The sequence below is a fragment of the Stigmatopora nigra genome, chromosome 11, assembly GCF_051989575.1.
Source record: "Stigmatopora nigra isolate UIUO_SnigA chromosome 11, RoL_Snig_1.1, whole genome shotgun sequence".
NCBI lineage: Eukaryota > Metazoa > Chordata > Actinopteri > Syngnathiformes > Syngnathidae > Stigmatopora > Stigmatopora nigra.
Window position 1 is genome coordinate 14,928,299 of NC_135518.1, and position 26,484 is coordinate 14,954,782.

The following is a 26,484-nucleotide window of genomic DNA, read 5'->3' on the forward strand; positions in this document are numbered from 1 at the left end:
GGGCGGGGGGGGCGGGCGCTGGGATGGGGGCCCGTGGCTTTTTAAGGGAATGCTGACTCGACCCCCCCTTCTTTCGTTCGCCTAGCTATGCGCCACATGCCAGCCGTCAATCAAATGTCTATTTGTAGACGCTGAGCGGTGAGGAAAAAAAAGTGGCCCCCGCTTGGCCTTTTCTGCCATTTGACACTTTCCCAACGGAAAATGAAAGGGAAAGCAAAGGCAGCCATCGGCAATCCCCTCTGGCTGCCTTTGGATTTCCGCGTCAAGGGGGGAACCGGGTCATCGGCGTCCGGTCGACGTCCGGTCGACGGCCGGCCCGGCCACCTCGTGCCCGACGTGTCCAAATTGGCCAACCGCGGCCCTTTGGAGACTCGGCGTCCCGTCCCTTTGAAGCGGGAGGTTCAATGACAAACGCTCCCGCTTGAAACGGAGCGGACGGCGACCGGTTGGAAGTCATTAGACCAGTTGACCTGACGTCGGCCCTCACTTCAGCACAGGGTGGGGGTGGGGGTGGGTTGGGTGTTGTTTATTCCTGGCGTTTGTTTTGCAATGGCATGGGTTCCCATTTGAAGTCAGCTGCCATCTCCTGTCACTGATGGGTGAGCCACCCGTCAGTGACAGGAGATATTTTTAACCAGATGGAGGGGGGAAGGAAGGAGGGAGGGGGGTTTTGGGGGGCCTCTGGCTCAATTGTCAAGGTGGCCAGCACTCAACTCCTTGGAGTTGCTTTGTGTCAACTCTCTCTCTCTCTCTCTCTCTCTCTCTCTCTCTCTCTCTCTCTCTCTCTCTCTCTCTCTCCTTCCTTCCCGCAGCCTGCCGAGGCCAGAGTAGAAGAAGTAGAAGAAGAAGAAAGTGAAAATGATTTCCACACAAGCGCCGACATTCACGCAGCCGCTTCAGAGCGTGGTGGCACTGGAGGGTAGTGCCGCCTCGTTCCGGGCGCAAGTCAGCGGTAAGGACGCGGCCCAGAGAGCACCGCCCCACGCAAAGCGGGCTAAATGGCGCCCTAACCCGCCCGCAGGCGCGCCGGTTCCCGAGGTGTCGTGGTTCCGCGACGGCCAGGTCCTGTCGGCCGCCGCGCTGCCCGGCGTGCGCATCTCGCTGGCCGACGGCCACGCCCTTTTGAGCATCGACGGCGTGGAGGCGGCTCACGCCGGCAGGTTCTCCGTCAGGGCCACCAACGGGGCCGGACAGGCCACCAGCACCGCCGAACTCATCGTCACCGGTGAGGATGGCGAGCGATGGACCGCCGGTGCTAACCGCCGATGCTAACCGCCGATGCTAACCGCCGATGCTAACCGCCGATGCTAACCGCCGGTGCTAACCGCCGGCACCGCCCCCGCGCAGCGGAGACGTCGCCGCCGTCTTTCCTGCAGAGGCTTCAGAGCTCGACGGCGCGACTGGGCAGCCGGGTGAAACTCAGCGTGAGGGTGGCCGGCATCCCGCCGCCCGTGGTGGCCTTCTACCGAGACGGGGCGGAGATGGGCGAGTCGCCCGACTTTGCCATCCTCCGCGACGGCGACCTGTACTCGCTGCTGATCGACGAGGCCTTCCCGGAAGACTCGGGCACCTACTCGGTGGCGGCCACCAACGCCGTGGGCCGGGCCACCTCCTCCGCCGAGCTGATGGTTTTCGGTGAGCGCCGCCCGCGGGGTGTCGGGGCCCGGGTCGGGGCCCGGGTCGGGGCCCGGGTCGGGACAAAGATCCGACCTGGGTTGTGTCCACGCAGGCGAGGAGGCGGTCCCGGCCAAGAAAACCAAGACCCTCTTTTCCGGCTCGTCCATGACCGAACGGAGCTGGACGGAGGGGGTGGTACGTACGCCGAGCGCCTCTGGGAAATGTCCGTGTCGGAAAGGGAGATCCGAATCCCGCCTTTGCCACTTTCAGGCGTCGCCGAGCCCCCGGACGACGGAGGCCTCGCTTCAGACCTTTGTCGCCGTGGAGACGGAGGTGGCCCACGCCACGGAGGCCGACGGGTACGTCCCGTGCCCGGCGCCCTCGGTCCCGGCGGGTTCTGAGCGGGTCTTGCGGGCTCTGACTTTCAGGGAGCCGACGGCCACGTACCCGGCGGGCGGCGCTCCCGACGTCCTCCCTCCCCCGAAGGCGAAGGAGATCGGCGACAACGACGACAACTACGTCGAGGAGCGGGAAGAGACGTCGGTCTGCCTGCGGCAGGTGAGGGATACAGCCCCCCCCCCCCCCCCCCCGAATCAAATCAAAAGCCTTTGTTGTCATCATACAATACCTTTTAAAGGTGTATTTTTACTGGGAAAAGCCACTTTGAAAAGCCACCAATTTGGTCATACGCAGCTGTGTATGATCATGACAATAAAGCCTTTTGATTTGGATATGGAATTCTACGGCTGCGGTTACGTTATGCATCCACTAGTAGGTGCTGCGCTAAAGGGAATGTCAACAAAACAGTCAGATAGGTTGTTTTTTTTATTCGAATCAGCTGCTTCGACTTTGTTTGTTAGCTGTGTGTGTGTGTGTGTGTGTATGTGTGTGTTTGTGTGTGTGTGTGTGTGTGTGTGTGTGTGTGTGTGTGTGTGTGTGTGTGTGTGTGTGTGTGTGTGGTGTGTGTGTGTGTGTGTGTGTGTGTGTGTGTGTGTGTGTGTGTGTGCTAGGTGGCTGGCAAAACAAAACAAAACGCTGCCTTTTTTTGTTGACCTATTTCAAACATGGGCCATCAAATTGCAAACTTGAGCGTTGAAGAGCGAGCGAGTGCCTCCAAGAAATGGAAGCATTGGACATATGAGGGAAGATGTAGCATCCCCTAAGACCTTAACAGGACTGGGCAAAAGTTTAAAAAAAACAGGCTAAAAGTGAGTCCTTTGGCTTCAAGCTCAAGATAGAAAATCTTTCCACAATACTATTGTCATTTCAAGACTTTATTTATTTTACCTATTTCGAATGCGGGCCATCAAAGCGTAAACTTTTGACCATTTTGACCAGTTTTTTGTCTTGTTTTCCTAGGTGGAAGAAGCCGTGGAGAGTGTGCCGGTCGCCCAGGCCGCCCCGCCGGCCGCCCCGCCGGCCGTCCCGCCGGCTTTGATTTGTGTGAGTGTCCTCCGTCCGCGGTGTGTCCGTCCATTGTGCGGCGCGCCCGCCCAGTTTTTAAGGTCGGCGGCTTCTCCAGGCCTTGAGAGACACGGACGTGTGCGAAGGCGAGGCGGTGACGCTGGAGTGCCGGGTGGTGGGCCTGCCCGTCCCCGACGTGGCCTGGTTCCGCGAGGACTACCGCATCCAGGGCTCCGGCGACTTCCAAATGGACTATTGCGAGGGACGCGCCAGCCTGCTGATCCGCGAGGCCTTTGCCGAAGACAGCGGACGCTTCACTTGCACCGCCTCCAACCCGGCGGGGACGCTCAGCACTTCCTGTTACCTGCTCGTGCGAGGTCAGTCCGTTTATCCCCTCTTGGACAAACCGCCGGTGAATTTTTCCCCCCCAAAAACACGGACATTCGACCTTTCAGTGACCGAGGAGGCGGAGAGCCGAGAGGAATCGGACTGCCCGGCCCAAGACGAAATGTGAGTGCGAGAGCGCGGCCTTCCCGAGACGTCCGCGCCGGGCTGACGCGCCTTCCCGCGCTTTCCTAGGATTGCCAAAGAAGAAGAAGAAGAATACAAAGAAAAAGAAGAAGAAGAATACAAAGAAGAATACAAAGAAATGGCGGAGACCCAATCGGTGGCGCCTTTCTTTGTCAACACTCCCGGCGTTCAGAAGCTGGTGGAGGGAGAGAGCATCTTCTTTCAATGCCAAGTCGGGGGGAGCCCCAAACCGCACGTGGTCTGGAAGAAGGGGGGCGTCCCGCTCGTCACCGGATACAGGTGAGGATCATGTGCAGGGATTGGGGGGGGGGGGGGGGGGGGCGTGCCTTTCTCTACCGGAGAGAAGAAATCGTTGTCTCCCTTCAAATGACAGATTTCTAGCTAATCTACTTTTGTGTGTGTCTTCAGATACAAATGTGCCTACGACAAGGAGAGCGGCCTGTGCCAGCTGCTCATCTCCATGACCTTTAGCGACGACGCCGGAGAATATTCCCTGGTGGCCAGGAACGGGCTGGGAGAAGCCACCGCCGCCGCCGTCCTGCTGGACGAAGGTGCGTCTTCGCAAAACCCAGGGTCGGCGGAAGGGGAGGCAAACGCCCGTCTCTCTCTCTCTCTCCCCCTCAGACGAATACCGAGCCTACGTGAAGAAACGGGAGGCCCTGAAGACACAAACGGAAGCCACGGTGCCGGAGCCCCCGGAGGGGGACGTCTTCCCCGTGGCCGCCGTCACCCACGAGACGAGCGCCGGCTCACAGGTAGCCCTTTGTACTCTTGACTTGATGGATTTATTTCAACAAGGGACAATACATGTCAATGTGTGAGATGTCTCCTCGTTGAGCCTTCGCCGGCGTCGGCCAACCCGCGGCTCACCCTCTCGGACACCTCCCCCACAGGACTTTCAAGTCTCCGTGCTGGAACGCCGCATCATTCGGGAGATCGAGACCGGCCTCCTCGGCCCGAGTACCGGCCGACAGTGGAGCGGCGGCCCGGAGGACCACGCGGCCCCGCCCACCTTCCACATCCCGCTCCAAAACTGCCGCGTGGCCGAGGGAACGGGCGTGGTCTTGAGCTGCAGGACGCTCGGGGAGCCGGCGCCCAAGGTAGGACGGGACGCCCTTAGCGCGCATCCGGATCGCCGTCTGACTCGGAGCCGACGTTGCGGGCAGATGGCTTGGTTCAAGGACGGTCAGCGCTTGGCGGAGTCCGGCGCTCGCTACCTGACGGAGGCTCTCCCGGACGGCCGCGCCCGCCTGCGACTGGACGCCGTGGTGCCCGAGGACGAGGGCGTGTACAGCGCCCTGGCCAGCAACGCCAAGGGCGACGCCGTCACCTCCGGGAAGCTCTTGGTGGAAGCGTCCGGAAGCCCCACGCCCCGCAGACGGGCGGCCGGCTCGGCCCGGCGGGAGATACGGTACGTGGGGCGCTCCGTCCGCGACCGCGCCGGAGCCCCGGGCTGATTTTTGTCCCCCCCGCCCCGTGCGCGCCCTAGATCGGAATCTCCCGTCTCGCCCGGCCCCCCCGCCCCGGAGACGGCGGAGCTCCAGCCGGACAGGCTGTACAAGCCCGTGTTCACGGTGAAGCCCGTCTCCGGTCGATGCTCCGAGGGCCAGACGGCCAGATTCGACCTGAAGGTGGTCGGGAGACCGGCGCCGGACACGTACTGGTTCCACGACGGTGAGCGTGGGGAGGAAGGCGGCGTAAAAAGTGGGGTTCCACGTCACGTCACGTCACGTCACGCCACGCCTTTGGCTCTCTCTGGCGCAGGACGGCAAGTGCTGGGCGATTTCACCCACAAGATGGTGATTAAAGAGGACGGAACTCAGTCTCTGATCATCGCGCCGGTGGAGCCGCACGACGCCGGCGAGTGGACGGCCCTGGCTCAGAATCGGGCCGGACGTTCGGCCATCTCCGTCACCCTCGCCGTCGACGGTGAGCGGGACGCCGCCGGCTTCCCTCTGGCTAAGGTCGCCGCCGCCGGCTCATTGGCTCTCTTGGCTCCGCCCACCTTCCAGCCAAGGAAAGCCTGCTGCGGCCGCAATTCACGGAGAAGCTGAGGAACGTCAGCGTCGAGGAGGGAACGCCGGTGGAACTGGCCGTCAGGGCCATCGGCAAGCCCACGCCGGACATCGTCTGGCTGAAGAACAGCGACATCGTCACGCCCGGAAAGCATCCGCACATCAGGTGGGGCGCTCGACGCGCGCCGCCCAGACGGAGGGCAAAAACGCCGGCTTTGGCTGGACTTTTGCCCACCGTTTGCTCGCTTGAATGGGCTCGGCTGGCCCCCGTAGGCCAAATTTGCCACGTGACGGAGCGCGCCGGCCACTCGGCCAAAGGGCTCGCCGCGTCCCGTGGGATAGCCGGAGGGCGCTGATCAGAACCACTGCTTTTTCAGGATGGAAGCCACCGGAGGGGCGGCCAGCTTCCAGATCTCCTCCGCCTCGGCCTCGGACGCCGCCTGGTACACGGCCACGGCCGTCAACGGGGCCGGCCGCGACACCACCCGCTGCAAGGTCAACGTGGAGACGCGGCACGCCCGGCCCCAGCCGGAACGGAAGCTGGTCATCACCAGGGGCACCTACAAGGCCAAGGAGATCGCCGCCCCCGAGCTGGAGCCCCTGCACCTGCGCTACGGCCAGGAGCAGTGGGAGGAGGGCGACCTCTACGACAAAGAGAAGCAGCAGAAGCCCCAATTCAAGAAGAAGCTGACCTCCGTGCGCATGAAGAAGTTTGGCCCCGCCCACTTCGAGTGCCGCCTCACCCCCATCGGCGACCCCACCATGACGGTGGAGTGGCTGCACGACGGCAAACCCCTGGAGGCCGCCAACCGCCTGCGCATGGTCAACGAGTTCGGCTACTGCAGCCTGGACTACGAGGTGGCCTACGCCCGGGACAGCGGCGTGGTCACCTGCAGGGCCACCAACAAGTTCGGCGCCGACCACAACTCCGCCACGCTCATCGTCAAGGACGAGAAGGGTCTGGTGGAGGAGAGCCAGCTGCCCGAGGGCCGGATCAACTCGCGCAGGATGGAGGAGATGGAGCGGGCGGCCCACCGGGGCGCGCCGGTCGGGACGGGCGCCGACGGGGAGACGGAGAAGAGCCGACCCGAGATCGTGCTGCTCCCCGAGCCGGCTCGGGTCCTGGAGGGCCAGGTGGCCCGCTTCCGCTGCCGCGTGACCGGGCACCCGGCCCCCAAGGTCAACTGGTACCTGAACGGACAGCTGATCCGCAAGAGCAAGCGCTACCGCCTGCGCTACGACGGCATCTACTACCTGGAGATCGCCGACGTCAAGGCTTACGACTCGGGCGAGGTCCGCGTGGCGGCCGACAACCCCCTGGGCACGGCCCAGCACACGGTCAAGCTGGAGATCCAGCAGAGGGAGGACTTCAGGACCCACCTGCGTCGGGCCCCCGAGCCCCGGGCGCCCCAGCCGGCGCCCGAGTCGGGCAGGGCTCCCTTCCAGGTGGTGAAGGTGGAGCGGGCCTGGCCCGAGGAGGGCGGCAAAGAGCAGGTCACGCTCAGGAAAGCCCAGAGGATCGTTCGCCAGAAGACCAGCGAGGAGTCGGAGGAGCTGCGCGGCAAGTTCAAGCGCCGGACCCAAGAGGGCTACTACGAGTCCATCACGGCCGTGGAGCTCAAGTCTCGCAAGAGAGACGACTCCTACCAAGATCTTTTGAAGAAGACCAAGGAGGACCTCCTCCATCGGGTCAAGGAAAAGGAGGAGGAGGAGGAGAAGGAGGAAGAGATGATGAAGAAGAAGAAAAAGGAGGAGGAGCCGACCTCGGCCCAGGCCGCCCAGCCGCAGAGGCTCAAGCTCTCGGCCGGCCTGGAGCCTCCCAAAATCCTGGAGCGCATGGCCAGTTGCACGGCGGCCCAAGGGGAACGGGTGGAGTTCAGGGTGCGCGTGGCCGGCGCCCCGGGCCCCGAGGTCCAGTGGTTCAAGAACGGCGTCCGGCTGGAGAAGACGGACAGGCTGGACTGGTACTGGCCCGAGGAAGGCGTGTGCCAGCTGGTCATCCGAGACGTCACCCCGGAGGATTCGGCCAGCGTCATGGTCAAGGCCCTCAACGTGGCCGGCGAGACCTCCGGCCACGCCTTCCTCCTGGTGCAAGGTAAGGTTTTGGACTCTGGCGGCGGTCCGGCGGCCGTCCCGGCGGACGGCCCGTTGACCCGCCACCCTTTGCTCCCTCAGCCAAACAGGTGGTGGCCTTCACGCAAAAGTTGGCGGACGTGGACGCCAAGGAGAAGGACACCATGGCCACCTTCGAGTGCGAAACCAACGAAGCCTTCGTCAAGGTCAAGTGGACCAAGGACGGCGCCGAGATCCTCTCGGGAGACAAATACAGGATGCACTCGGACAGGAAGGTCCACTTCCTCTCCGTGCTCCTGCCGGAAATGAGAGACGCGGGCCGGTACGCCTGCGTGGCGGCCCACGACCCCTCGGTGGCCACCGCCGCCCGGCTCCGCGTGGAAGGTGGGTTTTTTTTTTAAAGTGGCTCTATGGGGGCTCCGTTGAAAGATTGGAAAGAGTCACTTGAGCACGACATTGTCCCCACAGGCGAGCCTCTGGAAATCCTCAAGTGGCCCGACAGCGCCGAGGTGCCCGAGTCCTACTCGGGAGAGTTCGAGTGCGAGCTGTCGCGCGAGGACGCCCGCGGCGCCTGGTACTTTGGCGACCGCCCGCTGGCCGCCGGCGACAAGTACTCGCTGACCTCCCGGCGCGGACGCCACACCCTGACCGTCAGAGACGTCAACAAGGCCGACCAGGGGGAGTACTCCTTTGTGGTGGACCACCTGAAGGCCGGCGCTTCCCTCAAGATGAAATGTGAGTAGCCTCCCGTTCGGCGGCGGAGGCCCTTTCTGTCGAGAGAAACCATCGGAAGGCCCCGCTCCATTCTGTTTCAGACCGGCCGGTGACCCTCTTGCAGCCTCTGTCTGACCTGAGCGTGTGCGAGGGCCACGCCGCCCAGATGGAGGTCAAGTTCTCCCAGGGCAACGTGGAAGGCACCTGGAGCAAGGACGGGCGCCCCCTGTCGGAGCGCGCCCGCGTCCTGGTCGACGGCCAGATCCACCGGCTGCTGATCGGGGAGGCCGAGAAGGAGGACGCCGGCGTCTACGCCTTTGTGGTCCCCGCCCAGGAAGTGTCCACTTCCGCCAAGCTGAGTGTCCAGAGTAAGGCGCGCCTCCGGCTCATACGTCGCCGCTCCCGATGCCGGCTCATACGTCGCCGCGCCCGATGCCGGCTCATACGTCGCCGCGCCCGTCGCCGCGCCCGTCGCCGCGCCCGACCCTGATCCAAATGCGCTCCCTCCGTCACAGCCATCACCGTCTCCGTCCCGCTGAGCGACGTGGAGGCCCGCGAGGGCGGCAAGACGGTCCTGGAGGCCAAGATCTCGGCGCCGGACGTCCGCTCGGTCCGGTGGTACCGCGACGAGCGAGCCGTGACGCCCGACGAACGGGTCCAGGCGGTGACCAAGGGGGCCAAGCAGCGACTGGTCTTGACCCGGACCTTGGCCTCCGACGGGGGCCGCTACAAGCTGGTGGCGGGTCGGGCCCAGACCGCCTGCCATTTGACCGTTCGCAGTGAGTGGCGCCGCGCAGAATCACCCGGGTGAGAGAGCGCACGGCCACTCGCCCAATGACTTTGACTCCCGCCGCAGGCGTCCAAATCGTGGTCCCCATGAAGGACGAGGAGTGCGCCGAGTCGGAGAACGTCACCTTCCAGACGGAGGTGTCTCACGACGGCGTGGACCCCTACTGGACATTCCGGGGGCGTTCGCTCAAGGCCGGGAGCAAATACAAGATGGAGTCCGGGAACAAGCGGCACTCGCTGACCGTCCTCAACGCCACCAAGGACGAGGAGGGCCAGTACGTCTTTGCCGCCGGAGAGAAGAGCTGCTCGGCCACGCTGGCCGTCTCGGGTACGTACGCCCGGCGGAAGGCCCGGCCCGGCCCGGCCCGGCCTCCCTTAGGCCGGTCGGGCGGAAAGTGACGCCCCCGATCCTCGGCAGGCGGCGCCATCAAGGAGCCCCTCCGGGACCTGACGGTGGCCGACTCGCAGACGGCCCAGCTGACCTGCGAGGTGGCCAACCCGCAGGCGCAAGGCCGGTGGCTCCGAGACGGGCGAGCCGTGCAATTGGACGACAACGTGACGTGCCTTGACCGGGGCCGCGTCAGGAGCCTGCACGTGGCCGTGGCCGGGGCCGCGCACGCCGGGAACTACGCCTACCGCGTGGCCACTTCGGAAACCTCGGCCACCCTCAAGGTGGAAGGTAGGCACGGGACTTTTGGAAGCCGGGCGGCCTCCCTCCCGATTCCCACGGATGACGGCTTGTACGAGTCGGGTCGGGGACTGAGGCGCCGGGTTTTGTGCGCCAGCCGTCAAGGTGAAGAAGACCCTGAAGAACCTGAAGGTGGTCGAGAGCCGAGACGCCGTCTTCACTCTGGAGCTGAGCCACCACAACGTCAGGGGGGCGCAGTGGTTCAAAAACGGCGTGGAGATCCAGCCCGCCGACAAATACCACATTGGCGTCACCGGCGCCCTCCACACCCTGACCGTCAAAGACTGCGGCCCCCAGGACGAGTCGGTTTATTCTTTCAAGTTGGGAAAAGTGTCGGGCAACGGCAGGCTGACCGTGGAAGGTAAGGGCCCTAGGCCGTGCTCTGGCGCCACCTCGTCGTCCTCCGTTGCCCACGCCGTGGGCTCACCACGCTCCCTCCCAGCCGTCAAGATCACCAAGAAGCCCAAAGACGCCAGCGCGCCGCCGGGAGCTTCCGTCCTCTTCGAGCTGGGCGTGTCGGAGGAGGGCCTTCCCGTCCGCTGGCTCTTCGGCCACGAGCGGCTGGCGCCCGGGCCGGACTACGAGCTCACGTCCGACAAGAAGACGCACGGGCTGCTGGTCCGGAACGTGGACGCCGCCAAGGCGGGAGAGTACGTGGCCCTCGTGGCCCACCAGCGATGCGCCGCTCGCCTGGCCGTGGAATGTAAGCGCCGCCGCCGTCGCCGCCGCCGCCGTCGGGCCCGAGACGCCGGGCCACTCAACGCGCTCGCGTCTGGCCCGCAGCCCCGAGCGAGACCGAAACCCCGAAGGAGGCCGCCCTGACGGAGACCCAGACCTTGGAGTGCCCCGTCGAAGAAAGTGCGTCCACGCCGTTGGAATGCGCCGTCTCCGGGGAAGGTAAAATGACGTCCGCCCGGGGCCCGCTGGGACGGCGTTTGACACGTCGAGGCGTCTCCAGATCTCCGGGTGTCCCGGTCATCCGAGGACGAAGATTGGGAGAGCTCGGAGATGTCGCAGTTTGGAGACGCGCGCCACTCGACCACGGCGACCTCGGCGACCTCGGAGCACCGAGAGGAGTACGCGGCCCGTTCGGTCGCCCTCCATACGGACGGTGAGTTGTCACCACCCGGAACTATCTCCAGTCTTTGAAATGCGCACCTCGGCGCCGGGTCCCGTCGACACTAAACAATGACAATTGCTTGGAATCGGGGGGAAGGGCCAAGCTAAGATGGCCACATGGATCCAGCGCAGCCTCCAGAATCAAGCCTTGTACTCCTCTCTCTCTCTCTCTCTCTCTCTAGATGAAAAAAGCCTAGCTAGCAGCTTGAAGGAAGCCGCCATGAGCCTGAGTTCGGAGACGGTGACCTTTAGCCAGTTTAGCCAGTCTTACACCGAGAGCTCGCACTCTTGGGAGAGCCCGGGCCTCCCCGGCGCCTCGGCGCCCCGCCTGCTGACGGAGCTACGAGACGTCCGCGTCCAGAGCGGCGAGGCGGCCCGCTTCAGCTGCGCCTTCGAGGGCCAACCCTTGGTGGGCGTGCTGTGGGAGCACAACGGCCAGCAGCTCCCGCGGGAGCGGGCCGAGAGCTCTCAGAGCGGCGCCGTCCTGTCCCTGCTCATCCGGGGCGTCAGTCTGGCCGATCAGGGCGTGTACCGCTGCACCGCCACCAACCGCCACGGACAAAACAGCTCCTCCGCCCTCCTCACCGTGGAAGGTGCGCTGCGCTCCTCGCCGTGCTCGTTACGCGAACGGCGGCCTGACGCCACCACTAACCACGGTCCCCGACTGTGATTGTCACCCAGCTAACGAAGCAAAGGTCAAAGAGCAGTGTGCCACGGCCACAGATACGGCGCACACGCCCTCTTGGACGCAGACAAAAGTCTGTGGCCAGATGGTGATGGCGGAGGAGGAAAAGACGGAGGAGAAGCCGGGCACGCCGCCGGCGTACTCGCAGCTCTACCTCCTGGAGAGCTTTCCCGACAGCCGTCTGAGCGACGGCCGACGGCCCCACTTCCTGGTGCGCCTCCCCCGAGAGAGCCGCGCCGGCCCCTCGCCCTACGCCCTCCCGTCCGGCCGGGCCTCGGCCCTCTGGCTTTACGAGGGCCGGGTCCAGTGGGCGGAGGACGCCGCCCCGTTCTCTCGCAAACTCCACGGCCCCCTGTGCGCCCTGAGCGCCGTGGCCGCCGTCGGACGCGGAGCGCGGCGCTATTTGTCTCTCAAAGCCTCCGTCGGAGAGGCCCCCTGGAGCGGGATGACGGCAGGTTGGCATCTGCGTGTTGTTTTTGCCCACGAGCATTGGGAAGGGCCAATGGCGCTCAATGAGTTTCAACATCTTCTGCCGTTGCAGGCACCACGGACGACGAGGCGCCCGTCACCTGCTTCCAAGAGGGACTCTGGGGTAAATTGTTCCTTTTTTTTTTCAGTCTTTAAGGCCTTCCCTTTCCCGGCTGGGGCCCGACCGCGCCACTCCGCCGACCAACCGCTCTCCCCCCGTCCTCTTTGCAGCTCTCCAGACGGCCCGGCCCGTCTTCAAGCGACGCCTGGTCTCCGTGCAGATCGAGGCCGGCGCCGCGGCCCGGTTCCGGTGCGAAACCGAGGACGCCGGCTCCGTGGTCTTCAAGTGGTTCAAAGACGGAGACCTCCTACGGGAGGGCGGGCGTTTGAGGATCGTCAGCCGAGCCACGGCTTCCTCCCTGGAGGTCTCCGACGCCGCCGTCGCCGACGGCGGCCGCTACAGCTGCCAGGCCTCCAATAGCCACGGCGGCGACCAATGCTCCGCCGCCCTGAACGTGACGGGTACGATCCCGGCCGTCGGCCGGAGGTCTTTTGGCTCGCGAGACGGCGTGGGAAGCTCCGTTGACTTGACGCCGCCTTTTTGCCGCACTTCTCTCTTTTAGAGAGCGTCAAGCCTCCCAAATTCGACGTGCCCATAAAGTCGGTGACGCTGAGCGAGGGTCAACCCCTGAGCCTGAAATGTCACGTGACGGGGTCCACCCCGCTGGTCATCCGCTGGATGAAGGACGGGAGGGAGCTGGCCGGCGGCCAGGGCTCAAAGGTCACATTTGTGGACGGAACGCCTGGCCTGGAGATGGAGAAGGTCGGCAAAAATGCGGCGGGAGATTATTTGTGCCAGGCCAGCAACTCCGCCGGGACGGACTTTTGCGAGGCAAAGGTCACGGTCAAAGGTGAGCACGCACGCACGCACGCGGCATTGACGGCGCACACGTGGCGTCCTTTCCCATACTCCAGCCCAATTGTTGTTTTTCTATGAAAAAGCATCCCGGGCTGTTTCCGCTGCCGCCGGCCAACGTCCGGACAATCTTTTGTCCGCGGGGGCCCCCGCCACCAAAGAGGGCCCTCGGCCGTCAAAGGCCCCGGCGTCTCCGGCTCCGGAGGCAGACGCTCCCCCCGCAGGTAGCCTTTTTGACCCTTTGAGTCTGGGCCCAAAAGCTGTCATCCACTGACCACTGATCTATGCATGTCTTTGATATCTGTTGCAGACAAGGAACCCGTCAAGGCTCCCGGACCGACCAAAGGTACGCCGGGCTTTTCTTTCCTCCGTTTCCAGCATTGCTCTTGGCCTAGTATTGCTCCTTTTTGGGTGACGCGGCAAACTGGGCCCACGCAAACGCGGCGCCGACTGCGCGGAAAGCTAAGAGTCCGCCTCCGCCCCCCGAAATTTGCAGGGGCACGGAAGGGCGAGCCCGACAGACTCGGTAAAGCCGCTCCCGGCAGAAGCGCGGCCAAAGGGAAGAAGCCCTCTCAAGTCGGCTCCAAATCCGAAGAAGCCTCGGTCCGACCCGCCCGGGACCCAGAGCCGGCGGAAGCCAACGGGCGGCTCGACCGACAAGTCCACGGGCGGGAGCCAGAGAAGGCGGCGGCCGGGGGGAACCCGTCGGACGGGAAGCTCCTTGTTCACCGACGGAAGAATGAAGAGAGGAATCCACCCAGCCGAGAGAAGAAAAAAGTCCAGGAGGTGGACTGCCAAGAGAGACCAAAGCTCAAAGGAGAAGAGCCACACCAAGCCCAGCTTCCCGGGCCCCCGGCGTCTTTCCAGAAAAAAGCCCCGGAGGAGTTTCCCCGGGGAAACCGGACCCGGGGGGCACGGGAACGTCCGGGCCCGGCCGATGACGGCCAGCAAGGTGAGCCAGCAGGCGGGGAGTGGTTAACGCCGGAGAGGCCCGTCGGCGAGCCCGCCCGCCTGCCGCCAAAGCACTCTTTCCGAGCATCCCCCCCATCCCGAGGACCCCCACGGAGCAACCTGCCTGCCTGATGCCAACACTTCCTAACGAGCATCCCCAGCCTGACGAGCCCCACTTTAACTTCCTTCCTTCCTTCCATGCTACCCTCCCTCCCTCCCCTTTTTGTGAGAGCAGCCGTGTACGTAATGGCATACCCTGGAATCCCTTGACCGTCACCCACCCCCCCCCCCCACTCCAAAGCACCCTAAAAGCCAAGGTGTCGCGGCGTCACATCCGTACATCTCCCAAAGGAAAACTCTAAATGTCACCACGCGTTGAATTTGTTGTCGTCAAGCGAGCCAAACCGTTGTAACAGCTGTCTTTTTTTTTTCTTCTTCTTTTTCTTTTCTTACTGGCCCAGATGGCAAACCAGCAGAGGAAGCTCCCAAAGGAAGAGGACGAGGATTCGGTGGTGAGCCGCCCCCTTTTTTTTTTCTTCTTCTCCTCCTCCTCCTCCCCCTCTTCCTCCTCCTCCTCCTCCTCCTCCCGCGCCACCCTTCTAACACGCCCCCCTTCTAACACGCCCCCCTCTTGTTCAAACAGTCAGACTGACGCCCTCTCCCGGAGACGGGGGACGTGGTCGGGGCCTGAGGCCCGGCGGGAAGGGCCCCTCGCCTCCGGAGGAACCCTTCGGGGGATTCAAACTGAAAGCCGTGCCGCTCAAGTTCATCAAGAAGCTGGAGGACATCGTGCTGCAGGAGGCCGAGTCCATCGGCTCCTCGGCCGTCTTCGAGTGCCAGGTGTCGCCGTCCACCGCCGTCACCTCCTGGATGAAGGACGGCGGCAACCTGCGCGAGGGTCCCAAGTACAAGTTCACCTCGGACGGCAAAGACCGCAAGATGGTGGTCAAGGACGTGCAGCTCTCCGACACGGGAGAGTACACCTGCGTGGCCAGGAACGCTGGCAAGGAAATCAGCTGCACCGCCAAGTTGGTGGTGGAAGGTGAGAGGGGCGACGGGGCCCGGAGCGTGACCGCCCTCCCCCCGGCGGGTCGGAACGCTCTCCGCCAATTCGCCCCCGTGGTCCTTTGCCAGAGCTGCCCGTCAAGTGGATGAAGGAGTTGGAAGCGGAGACATCGTGCATCAAGGGTCAGCCCATGTACCTGACCTGCGAACTCAACAAGGAGAGGGACGTGGTGTGGAAACGGGACGGCGTCAAGTTGAAGAAAAAGCCCGGCAAGTTGGCCGTCAACATCATCGGCCTGCAGCACGCCGTCACCATCCAGCACGTGGCCGAGGAAGACAGCGGCGTCTACTCCTGCGAGGTGGACGGGGCGGAGGACGTCAAAACCACCACCAACGTCAAAGTCACGGGTGAGACGTTGTGTCGCCGGGCGCCGACGTGGACCCGGACCCTGAGCCCCGCCTCCCCCCTCTCGCAGAGGTCATCAAAGACTGGCTGGTCAAACCCCTGAGGGACCAGCACGTCAAACCCAAATCCAGCGCCACCTTCAGGTGTCAACTCTTCAAGGACACGCCCAACTGGAAGTGGCTGAAGGGCGAGACGGAGCTGACGCCGTCCGACAAAGTGCAGATGGACAAAGACGGGGTCGGCATGACGCTCACCATCAACAACTGTCAGCCCGACGACGTGTCCGATTACACCTTTGCGGTGGAGGACCGCAAGTACGTGGCCAAGCTGACCCTGGGAGGTACGTGCCTGGCCGTCCCCGCCCCCGAACCCGTCCGGGCCGGGCCTTGACCCCGCCCCCTCCCTCCCTCCTCTGACCGGCAGAGCGCGAAGCCGAGGTCATCAAGCCTCTGGCCAGCATAGAGGTGGTGGAGAAGGAGGAGGCCCGCTTCGACGCGGAAATCTCCGAGGACGACGTGGTCGGGGAGTGGAAGCTCCTGGGACAAGTGCTGAGCAGGTCGCCGGTAAGCCCCGCCCAATGGGAATTGCGTGTTCCGGGAGAAAAATGATTTGGTTGCCCTTCCTCCCCTAACGTAGAAATTTGCTCTTTTTCCAGACGTGTGACATTCAAGCCGAAGGCGGCAAACGTTTCCTGACCCTGAAGAACGTCCAGCTGGACCAAGCGGGCGAAGTGTCCTACCAGGCCTTGAATGCCATCACCAGCGCCATGCTCACCGTCAAAGGTCCGTTTGCTCTGCTAGGCTCTTTGCCGATCTTAACCGTGGCGCGGGGGCAACCGGGCCGGGGGTCCCGATCCCAAGCGTCTTTTCTCGGTCCGTCCCGCGAGTTCCGACACGCGCGCTCTTAAGGGCGGGGGCGTTAGCCCGAGCATAGAAAGCCGGCCCACCACGCCACCTGTGGACCTTTGCAGAAATCCCGCTGGGCTTCGCCCGGCCCCTGAGGGATATTTCGGTGGCGGAGAAGAAACAGGGCAAATTTGAGTGCACCCTCACCAAGGAGGTGTCCAAAGTCATGTGGTTGCGGGGGACGGAGATCGTCACCCCGGGCCCCAAATACGACATCGTCCACGACGGAAACAGACACATGCTGATCATCAACGGCTGCCAGTTTGACGACGAGAGCCAATACAGCGTGGAAGTATCCCACCTCAAGTCCACGGCCCGACTCTCGGTGGAAGGTGAGTGACGGCCCCCCGTGTGGAGGCTGGTCGGTTGGGCGGGTTGTCCGCTTTGGATGGCTTCCTCTTTGACCTGCCTCCGAGGCACCTCTTTCAACGGGGCCTCCGAGGAGGCTCCTCTCTTAGCATTGCCCCTCAGGGGCCCCTCTTTTACCGGGGCCTCCGAGGAGGCTCCTCTCTTGCCACCGCCCCTCCGGGGGCCCCTCTTTTCCCACCGCCACCTCCCGGGCTCCTCTTTTACCTCCGCCGGCCCCTCTTTTTTTTTTTTTTTTCACCGGCCCGGCCACTGTATTCCAGGCCAGAGGCTGAAAGTGGTCCGCGGTCTTTCGGACCAGACGGTCAAAGAAGGCAAAACGGCCGTCTTTGAGCTGGAGCTGAGCCACGAGGACGTGCCGGTGGTCTGGCACCGCAACGAGGTCAAGCTCCACCCGAGCCGATCGGTGGTGGCCCGGGCGGAGGGAAAGAGCCACTTCCTGGAAATGAAGATGCTGACGTTAGACGACACCTGCCAAATCAAGGCGGAGGCCAAGGGGATCGCCTCGGCCGCCAAGCTGACGGTCATAGGTAACCCGGCACTCCCGGCCGGCCCCGGAGCGGCGCCAGTGACGAGCGGGCCCGTGGCCTCGTTGCAGAGGGCGACGCCGCCTTCGTGGTGAAGCTGGCAGACCGCACGGTCACGGAGAAAGAGCGTCTCTCTCTGGACTGCCAACTGAACAAAGACGTCCCGGTGGTGTGGTACCACCGGGAGAAGGAGGTGACGGCCTCCAAGACGCTGCTCGTCCACTCCGAGGCCACGCGCAGGTCTCTCGTCTTGACCAAGGTGGACAAGAGCAGCGGAGGAACGTACACCTGCCACTGCGGAACCGACAAGACGGAAGCCCTGCTCACCGTGGAAGGTAAAGACGGAAAAACGGAGCGAGCGGCCGGCCGGCCGCCAGCGACGGCGTCTTCTTCACACGGCTCCCACGTGTTGGCGTGCGCCAGCGCTTCAAATCAGGCTGCTGCGACCCATTTACGGCGTGGAGCTCTTTGACGGAGAAACGGCCCGCTTCGAGGCGGAGATCTCCGAGGAAGAGGAGGCCGGCCACTGGACGCTGGGGCAACGAGTCCTGAGCGCCTCCCCCGTGAGCGCCGCCCGCCCGTTCGCCGCACCCCTCCCTAGCCGCACCCCCTCCCTCGCCACCCTTATCCCACGGCGTTTCTCTGAACGCGCAGGACGTGGACATCATCGGAGAGGGGCGCAAGCGCACGCTGATCCTCTACAACTGCACGGTGGCCATGAGCGGCCAGGTGTCGTACGCCGCCGGCGAGGCCAAATGTGCCGCCAACCTCAAGGTCAAAGGTGAACGCTCTCTTGCCATTTGCCCGGCGGACTGAGTTAACCGTCGGGAAAGCAAATGCCAGCCGTCGGGAGTGCGACGGCCCGCGTTACCCCCCCCCCCCCCCCCCCCCCCCCACGTCGGCGGGCCCACGCTGATCTGTCCCCGTTTTCCCGGCGCCTCAGAACTTCCCCTCGCCTTCCCCACGCCGCTGAGCGACGTGAGCGTGTACGAGAAGGACGCGGCCAGGTTCGAGCTGGAAGTTTCGCGGGCGCCCAAGTCTTTCCGTTGGCTTAAGGGCTCGCGGGAGCTGGAGAACGACCACCGGTACCAGATGTGCCGGGAGGGCAACAGCTACTCGCTGCTGATCCGCTCGGCCGCCTTCCCGGACGAGGACGGGTACGCCTTCGAGGCCGAAGACCAGAGGACCGCCGCCAATCTGCACATCCGAGGTGAGTGACCGTCTGAGCCGGCGGGAGGCGGCCGTCCCTAACCCTGTCCCGCCGGCGGCGACGGCGGCGGCAGGAATCCGTCTGGAGTTCGTCAAAGGCATCCGAGACGTGACGGTCAAGGAGCGCGAAACGGCCGAGTTCAGCGTGGAGCTGTCCCACGACAACGTCCCCGTGGCCTGGTACAAGAACCAGATCCGCCTTCACCCCGGCAAAAACGTCCAGGTGACGGAGCGGGGGCCCCTCCACACCTTGGCCCTGAAGGAGGTGGCCCTGGACGACACGGCCAGGATCCGAGCGGAGGCCGGCGACAAGAGCGTCGGCGCCATGCTTACCGTCATCGGTCGGTAACCCTTGGGCGGGGATTCTTTTTTTTTCTTCCCCTCTTCTTGCCGTTGGGCGGGGCTTCTTTTTTGAATCCCCTCTTGCCGTCGGCCTTCTTTCAACCCTCTTTGCCGTCTTTGATTTGTTAAAAAGAAAAGAGCATATTAGCCAGCGTGTCGTTGTCGAGATCCGTCGTCTTAGCTCTTAGCCGAGGTCGCCGAGGTCGAGGTCGTCGTCCGCCGTCCGAGCTCTCTCTGCGTCTTTGCCTTTCGTGGCCGGCTCCGGAAACCCATTTTTTTTCCTCCTCCTTTCCCCTAGAGGGCGACGCGTACTTTGTCAGCAAGCTGCAGAACTTCACGGCGGTGGAGAAGGACCAAGTCAGGCTTGTGTGCCAAGTGAGCAAGGCCACGGCCGAGGTCAAGTGGTGGATGGGCGACCGGGAAGTCACGCCCTCCAAAAATCACGTGCTGGACGTGGACGGCGCCGAGCGAATTCTGATCATCCGCAAGGCGGAGAAGAGCGACGCCGGCCGATACGCCTGCGATTGCGGCTCCGACCAAACCGCCGCCGATCTCCTCGTCGAAGGTACGTCCGCACGACTTTGTGGGAAAGTGCCGGCGGACCTGCCGTCGACGAGTTCTTCTAGTCTCCGGCCGGCCCGGTTCTGAGAGGCGCCCCTGGGACCTTTTCCCCGCAGATCGCGACATCAAGGTGGCGCGACCTCTGTACAGCGTGGAGGTCGTGGAGACGGAGACGGCCAAGTTCGAGACGGAGCTCTCCGAGGAGGACGTCCGCGGACGCTGGAAGCTGAAAGGAGAAGATCTGCAGCCTTCGCCCGTGAGTCCGCCTCTGGTTTTGGCGGCCTGGTCTGGAAAGACCAGGCCAGGCCGGCGACTCTTGAGCCCAAGAGTCGCCGGCCTGGTCAAAGTGTGCTGGCGGGTTCCTAAGAAAGAAAGAAACTAAATGTGAACACACCGCCAGGATGTGGAGATCAAGGAGGAAGGTAGCAAACACGTGCTGATCCTCTACAACGTGCGCCTGGACATGGTGGGAGGCGTGGACTTCTCGGCGGGCAACGCCCAGTCCAGCGCCCAGCTTCGCGTCAAAGGTGAGAGAGAGAGTCTGCCGTGGGCGGCGTCGTTTCATCGAAACTCCGCCCACACTCTCTATATCATGCTCTCTTTTCTCTGGACGCTCAGCTCGAGCCATCAGTCTGCTGCGCCCGTTGAAGGACGCCACGGTGACGGCCGGCCAGACGGTCTCCTTCCACTGCGAGCTGTCTCACGAGGGCATCGCCGTGGATTGGTTCCTGGCCGGTAACAAGATGGAGGCCGACGAGCGGGTAGGCTCCGCTTTTTTGGGGGTGGTTTTGGCACTGCTATTCTCGGGGTGGCCGCTGTGACATCTTCCGCGGATTTGCTCTCCAGTCAAGTGGCCGGGCCCAGTAAAAATAACTGCGCCTTATCGCGTTTTGCCTCCCGACGTTGCCTAATATGGAGGTGGAGCGGGTCAAAAGCCTTTCCTTTCCACGTCCCCCTAAAAAAAAGAGGGAAATGACCGAGGGAATACTCGACTAAAGTCACCTACAAATATTTTCCACAGAAGAAAGCACGCAAACCTATTGGCATGTGTCGCGCGTCGCTATTTGACAGATTGCGCGCGTGTTTTTAATTTGGACTCCTCCCATAAAGAACAACTCATGAAGCACATTTTCACGGGCCAGCACCACTCTGTACCTTCCTAAGTCCCGTCGGGGTTGCCAAGCGCGCCCATCCAATTTCCGAGCCTTCCGTAACGCGTCGACCACGGCGACGTAAAGTGGGCGATGGCGAACTGCCCGAGAGCTCCCTCAACCCTAACCCATTCCCCACAGGTGAAGATTTGCGCCGACGGACGAGTCCACACTCTGATGGTTGGAGACGTCAAACTGGAGGAGGCGGGCCAGGTCAAGTTGACCGCCAAGGATTTCCACACTCAGGCCAAGCTCGTGGTCAACGGTAAGCCGGCCGAGGGGCGGACGGCCGCTTGGGGGCGACCGGTCGACCGGTCGGTCGCTCGCTCGCTCCGAGGCCGGCCCCCCGACACCGACGTCCGCCCCGGTTTCAGAAGCGGCGGTGGAGTTCACCCGGCCTCTGGAGGACCTGACGGTGGAGGAGGAGACCACGGCCACCCTGGAGTGCCAGGTGTCCCGAGAAAACGCCGTGGTCTGCTGGTTCAAGTTGGGACAGGAAATCCACAAGAGCAAGAAATACCAAGTGATGGAGGACTGCCACAAGAGGACGCTGCTCATCCACCAATGCAACCTGGACGACATCCAGACGTACACTTGCCAAGCCCAAAACTTCAAGACGTCCTGCTTCCTCGACGTCATAGGTGAGTAAGGTCTGACCCCCGCGGTCGCTCAACCCGAGTCCGCCTGACGGCCTTTTTTTATCCACGCCAGCGCCTCACGTGGAGTTCCTCCGCCCCGTGCGAGACGTGGAGGTCCAAGAGAAAGAATCTGCCAAGTTCGAATGCCAAGTGTCCCGAGAGTCGGCCAAGGTTCTAAAAGCCGGGTTCTACCGACGCCGTCAGTGGGCGCCCGTCCGACCGCCCACTGACGTGGCTTCCTCTGCCCCCCCCCCCCCTCCCCGACAGGTCTGCTGGCTCCGGGACGGTCGAGAGATCAGGAAAGGGAAGAAGTACGAGATTTTGGCCCAGGGGCTGGAGCGCATCCTGGTGGTGCACAAGTCCGTGGCCGACGACGAGGCCGAATACGAATGCGACGCCAGGACGGCCAAGAGCTCCGGCGTGCTGACGGTGGTCGGTGAGTCTGGCGTCCGCCCAACGCGTCCGCCTAACGCTTTCGCTCTGGCCGCGTCCGCTCTGGCCGCTATGTCCGCCGGCCGACATCCCATTTTCCCTTTCTCCGGCCAACAGAGGAGGCCACCAGGTTCACCAAGAAGCTCTCCAACGTGGAGGGCACGGAGACGGACAGCGTGAAGATGATCTGCGAGGTGTCCAAGCCGGGAGCCGAGGTCACCTGGCACCAGGGAGACCGCGAGCTCCCGGAGGGCGGCCGCTACGAGCAGTTCTCGGACGGACGCAAGAGGATCCTCATCGTCCAAGATTTGAGGATGCACGACGCCGGAGAATACAACTGCAGGCTCGGCTCGGGCGTCAAGACCAGCGCCGTCCTCAAACTCAACGGTACGGGCGCCGTGCCGTGTCCAGATGGGCCCGACGGGCCCGCCGTGTCCGGACGGGCTCGCCGTATCCAGACGGGCACTTCTTCACTGAGCCGCGATGGCCGCCGGGGTGAATTTCTGAAAGGATCTTCTTCCGCTCTCTCCAATTTCCCAGAGTTGGCGGCCGAGTTCATCGCCAAGCCGCAGAATCAGCAAGTGGTGGAAGGGGAGGAGGCGGAGTTTGTCTGCTCCGTCTCCAAAGAAAGTTACGAGGTCAAGTGGTTCCGAGGGGAAGAGGAGGTGCACGGCGGGGACAAGTACCAAATTGCCAGCGAGGGAAAGCGACGTGCTCTGCGCCTGAAAAACTGCCAGCTGGAGGACCGGGGAGCTTACGCCGTCCACATCGGCGGCCTGCGGGCCGCCGCCGACCTCCTGGTGATCGGTGAGGGACCTTCCCGCCGGCACGGACGGCCCTCGCGGCCGTGGCGGCGCCCTAACCCCACCCTCCGCCCCAACCCGCAGAGAATTTGAGGATCGTCACGCCCATCAGAGACACGGAGGTCAAAGAGGGAAGCGAGATCGTCTTCAACTGCGAGACCAACGCGGAGGGCGCCAAGGCCAAGTGGACGGTGGAAGGGGAGACCATATTTGAGAGCGCCAAGTACGCGCTGGCTCACAGGGACAACGTCTTTTCCCTGAGGATCCGGGACGCCCGCAAGGCCGACGAGGCCGAGTACGCCGTGGGCCTGACCAATCACAGGGGAGAGCACGTCAGGTGCTCGGCCCACGCCAGAGTCGCGGGTAAGAGGCCGCCGGGGATCGGACGGCAAAAAAACACCGCCGCGTGAGCCGCCGCCGCCGATACCAAACCCCGCCCCGATTCCGTCCGCAGAGGAGGAGCTGAAGTTCCTGGTACCCCTGGAGGACATTGAAACGCAAGAGAAGCAAACGGTGACCTTTGCCTGCAAGGTCAACCGGGCCCGGGCCACCGTCAAGTGGCTGAAGGGCGGGCTGGAGGTGCCGCTGGGCAAACGCCTGGTCTACAGAAGCGACGGCCTCCACCACACGCTGACCGTCAAAGACTGCGTGATGGAGGACGAGGGCGAGTACGCCGCCCAGGCGGGAGAAGACAAGTGCGCCGCCGAACTGGTCATCGGCGAGGCGCCCGCCGAATTCGCCGGCCAGCTGGCGGACCGGACCGTCGGCGAGTTCGAGGACGCCCAGTTCGCCTGCCGCTTGTCCAAAGAGAAGGCCGCCGTCAAGTGGTACAGGAATGGCCGGGAGATCCGAGAGGGGCCCAGGTAGGCGGCCTTGCCGCAAAATCTCTCACGAGCGCCGCTATTTCCTTCACAAACGCCCGCCCTCCCCTTTCAGATATCACATGGAGAGAGAAGGGAAGACGTGCAGGATGACGGTCAAAGAGTGCCGAGCCGACGACGAGTGCGAATACGCCTGTGGCGTGGAAGACAGGAGGACCAGAGCCAGGCTCTTTGTGGAAGGTGAGCCCCATTTTCAATTCATTTCATCCAAATGCACGGCCTTCTCCTCGACCACGCGCTTCTCCGTCGGGCAGAAATCCCGGTGGAGATCGTCAGGCCGCCCGCCGACGCGCTGGAGCCCCCCGGCTCGGACGTGGTCTTGGAGGCGGAGCTTAACAAAGACCGGGTGGAGGTGAAGTGGATGAGGAACAACATGATCATCGTCCAGGGAGACAAGTACCAGACCATCAGCGAGGGCAAAGTTCACAGGCTGCAGGTCTGCGAGATCCGGCCCCGGGACCAGGGACAGTACAGGATCGTGGCCAAGGACAAAGACGCCACCGCCAAGCTGGAGCTGGCGGGTGAGTCGGCCGCCGCCGTCGTCCCCGTCCGGGAAACCACTCTCTCTGCGTCTGGAGGGGAAAAACCGCGGTTTGCCGCCGTTCTCTCACCGCGTCTCTCCATCCCAGCTCCTCCAAAGATCAAAACGGCCGACCACAAGCTGGTCACGGATGCCGGCAAGCCCCTGGTCATCGGCGTGTCCTACGACGCCTACCCCCGCGCCGACGCGGAGTGGTCTTTCGCCGGCTCGACGCTACCCGTCCAGAACGTGGACGCCTCGCCCGAGCGGACGGCCTACCGCCTCAAGAGCCCCCGCAAGGAAGACGCCGGAGAGTACAAGGTGGTCGTCAAAAACAAGCACGGAGAGGCCGAGGCCCGGATCCACCTGGACGTGATCGGTGAGACGGCGGGACCGCCGACTGGCTCTTTCTCTTTGGGGATTTCCAACGCTGCGTCTCCTCCCCGTCAGACGTGCCCGGCCCCGTCAAGAACCTGACGGTGACGGACACGGCCGACGGCGAGGTCAGTCTGGCCTGGGAGGAGCCCGACAGCGACGGCGGCAGCAAAGTCACGTCCTACGCCGTGGAGAGGCGCGAGGTCAAGCGCAAGGCCTGGACGCTGGCCACGGAGCGCGCCGACGTGCCCGAGTATTGTGTGGCCGCCCTTCAGAAGGACTGCTGGTACCTGTTCAGAGTCTGCGCCCGCAATCGGGTGGGGAGCGGGCCTCACGTGGCCACGGAGGACGCCGTTCAAGCCAAGAATAAGTTTGGTGAGACGTCGGCGGCCGGCGAACCCGAGCCAAACAGCGCCCTCTTTCTAAAGCCCTATTCTCACGACAGATGTTCCGGACGCTCCCGAGTGCGTGGCCGTCGGCGCGGTGACCCGATTCGGAGCCTCCGTGGCCTGGGAGCCCCCCAAATCGGACGGCGGCGCGGAGATCACGGGCTACGCCGTGGAACTGCGCGACAGGACCTCGGTCAAGTGGGAGGCGTCCGTCTTCTGCGACGCCGACCGGCGTTCGGCCTTCCTCAACGACGTGGTGGAAAACAAGGAGTACATCTTCCGAGTGCGGGCCCAGAACAAGGCGGGGCTGGGAAAGCCCAGCGCCGCCACCAAACCCGTCAAAATCATGGATCCCATCGGTGGGTGGAGCTTGGAAGTGGTCGCGCACGACACTGTTCACGCACGACTGACCTGACCCCCCCTGACCCCTCCCTACAGAGAGACCCAGTCCCCCTCTCAACTTGAATTTCAACGAGCAAAGCAGGGAGGCGGTCACGCTCACCTGGGAGACGCCCGTCAGCAACGGCGGAAGCGCCGTCACCGGCTACATCGTGGAGAAATGCCAGGACGGCGCCGACAAGTGGCTTCGCTGCAACGCCAGACTGTGCCCGGACCTCTCCTACCGGGTGCGCCGCCCCCTTTGCCCCCTGATTCGTCGGAATCTCCCCGCTAAATATCCCTCCTCCCGAATGTTAAAGGTGTCTGGGCTGAAGCAGGGCTGCAAGTACCTCTACAGGGTCTTCGCCGAGAACGCCGCCGGGATCTCGGAGCCGGCCGAGCGACTGGGCCCGCTCCTGGCCGACGACCCTCACGGTAGGCAAAGATGGGATCGGGGGGGGGGGGGGGGGGGGGGGGGGTTGACGTGGGATCCTTTGACGTGGGCCGCCGTCTCATTTCCGACGGCCCTCTCCCGGTAGTCGGACCGAGCTTCGACCTGGGAGCCTTCAGGAACGGCTTGGAAGTGATCGTCCCTCAGCCTCTCACCATCCGGGTCCCCATGGGCGGATACCCCACCCCCACGCCCGAATGGTCCTTCCGAGACAAGGAGCTGACGGCGGCGACGGACGGGCGGGTCTCCTTGCTCACCAAGGCCTCTTTCACCGAACTGCGAGTCATGCCCAGCGTGCGCCCCGACAAGGGAACCTACTGCCTGCGGCTGGAAAACGACACGTCCTCCGTCTGCGGAGAGATCGACGTCAACGTCATCGGTGAGGCTCTGGCCGCTTGCGCCGCCGCCGAGCCATTTTGGCCCGGTGGCTTCCCCTTTTGAGCCCTTTTTTGACCCGCCGCGCCCTCCCGCCAGCGTGCCCCGGCGCCCCCAGAGACTTGAAAGTGGCCGAGGTGAGCCGCCATCACGTCCACTTGATGTGGGAGCCTCCCGAGCACGACGGGGGGAGTCCGGTCACGCATTACCAGATCGAGAAGAGGGAAGTGTCTCGTAAGACCTGGGCCAAGGTAGGCGCGTCTCTGGGACCCCCGGGCGGGGGCGGCCCCCCCCCAAATTGACGCGGCCCTCTCCGGTCCGAGGACAGGTGGCCACGGGAGTCCTGGACCTGGAACACACGGTGACGGACGTCAGCGAAGGGAAGGAATACTTGTTCAGCGTCACGGCCTGCAACAAATGCGGACTTGGGGAGCCGGCCTACATGGAGGAACCCGTCAACGTTTCTTCTCCGGCCAGTAATGAGCGGCCGCCGCCACTTGACACTTGGGACCGATGACGGGGATGTTTTGTAAAAATCCTTCTCCTCCCCCTTCAGCGACACCCGATCCTCCCGACAATCTCAAGTGGCGTGACAAGAGCAGCACGGGCATCTTCCTGTCCTGGGACGCTCCAAAATACGACGGCGGCTCCCCCGTCAAAGGCTACGTGGTGGATAAGTGTCAACGGGGAAGCGACAAGTGGGAACCCTGCTCCGATCCCATTCCGGAGCTCAAGTGAGTCTAGCGTGGACCCGTGGTCGGAGTCGGTCTTTGCCTCCGCCGCCTCATCCGCCGATCCCG

The 26,484-nt window shown here is 63.7% G+C and overlaps 1 protein-coding gene across 1 annotated transcript in view; it reads left to right on the forward strand.

Annotated features, from left to right (window-relative positions):
* Positions 1 to 858: 858 nt before the first annotated feature.
* ttn.1 (titin, tandem duplicate 1) overlaps positions 859 to 26,484 on the forward strand; it is a 98,949-nt gene continuing 73,323 nt past the window's right edge. The window contains 69 exon segments of the mRNA XM_077727515.1: positions 859 to 952; positions 1,022 to 1,225; positions 1,348 to 1,635; positions 1,730 to 1,812; positions 1,888 to 2,175; positions 2,977 to 3,060; positions 3,140 to 3,398; positions 3,477 to 3,512; positions 3,615 to 3,831; positions 3,961 to 4,103; positions 4,177 to 4,307; positions 4,446 to 5,226; positions 5,317 to 5,481; positions 5,565 to 5,733; positions 5,945 to 7,662; positions 7,743 to 8,024; positions 8,109 to 8,375; positions 8,456 to 8,722; positions 8,870 to 9,133; positions 9,211 to 9,471; positions 9,562 to 9,822; positions 9,929 to 10,192; positions 10,274 to 10,534; positions 10,615 to 10,728; positions 10,790 to 10,942; positions 11,133 to 11,543; positions 11,632 to 12,090; positions 12,177 to 12,227; positions 12,335 to 12,625; positions 12,727 to 13,059; positions 13,106 to 13,243; positions 13,330 to 13,365; positions 13,516 to 13,971; positions 14,432 to 14,482; positions 14,614 to 15,012; positions 15,105 to 15,383; positions 15,452 to 15,721; positions 15,805 to 15,944; positions 16,037 to 16,163; positions 16,352 to 16,618; positions 16,916 to 17,182; positions 17,251 to 17,514; positions 17,603 to 17,742; positions 17,834 to 17,960; positions 18,123 to 18,389; positions 18,463 to 18,729; positions 19,029 to 19,295; positions 19,408 to 19,547; positions 19,692 to 19,818; positions 19,910 to 20,052; positions 20,584 to 20,707; positions 20,817 to 21,083; positions 21,154 to 21,251; positions 21,348 to 21,516; positions 21,630 to 21,899; positions 22,053 to 22,319; positions 22,400 to 22,678; positions 22,770 to 23,178; positions 23,252 to 23,376; positions 23,451 to 23,717; positions 23,826 to 24,095; positions 24,167 to 24,466; positions 24,537 to 24,839; positions 24,919 to 25,106; positions 25,179 to 25,293; positions 25,398 to 25,688; positions 25,784 to 25,935; positions 26,013 to 26,160; positions 26,241 to 26,418. Of these exon segments, the coding sequence (XP_077583641.1) occupies positions 859 to 952; positions 1,022 to 1,225; positions 1,348 to 1,635; positions 1,730 to 1,812; positions 1,888 to 2,175; positions 2,977 to 3,060; positions 3,140 to 3,398; positions 3,477 to 3,512; positions 3,615 to 3,831; positions 3,961 to 4,103; positions 4,177 to 4,307; positions 4,446 to 5,226; positions 5,317 to 5,481; positions 5,565 to 5,733; positions 5,945 to 7,662; positions 7,743 to 8,024; positions 8,109 to 8,375; positions 8,456 to 8,722; positions 8,870 to 9,133; positions 9,211 to 9,471; positions 9,562 to 9,822; positions 9,929 to 10,192; positions 10,274 to 10,534; positions 10,615 to 10,728; positions 10,790 to 10,942; positions 11,133 to 11,543; positions 11,632 to 12,090; positions 12,177 to 12,227; positions 12,335 to 12,625; positions 12,727 to 13,059; positions 13,106 to 13,243; positions 13,330 to 13,365; positions 13,516 to 13,971; positions 14,432 to 14,482; positions 14,614 to 15,012; positions 15,105 to 15,383; positions 15,452 to 15,721; positions 15,805 to 15,944; positions 16,037 to 16,163; positions 16,352 to 16,618; positions 16,916 to 17,182; positions 17,251 to 17,514; positions 17,603 to 17,742; positions 17,834 to 17,960; positions 18,123 to 18,389; positions 18,463 to 18,729; positions 19,029 to 19,295; positions 19,408 to 19,547; positions 19,692 to 19,818; positions 19,910 to 20,052; positions 20,584 to 20,707; positions 20,817 to 21,083; positions 21,154 to 21,251; positions 21,348 to 21,516; positions 21,630 to 21,899; positions 22,053 to 22,319; positions 22,400 to 22,678; positions 22,770 to 23,178; positions 23,252 to 23,376; positions 23,451 to 23,717; positions 23,826 to 24,095; positions 24,167 to 24,466; positions 24,537 to 24,839; positions 24,919 to 25,106; positions 25,179 to 25,293; positions 25,398 to 25,688; positions 25,784 to 25,935; positions 26,013 to 26,160; positions 26,241 to 26,418 (16,991 nt within the window).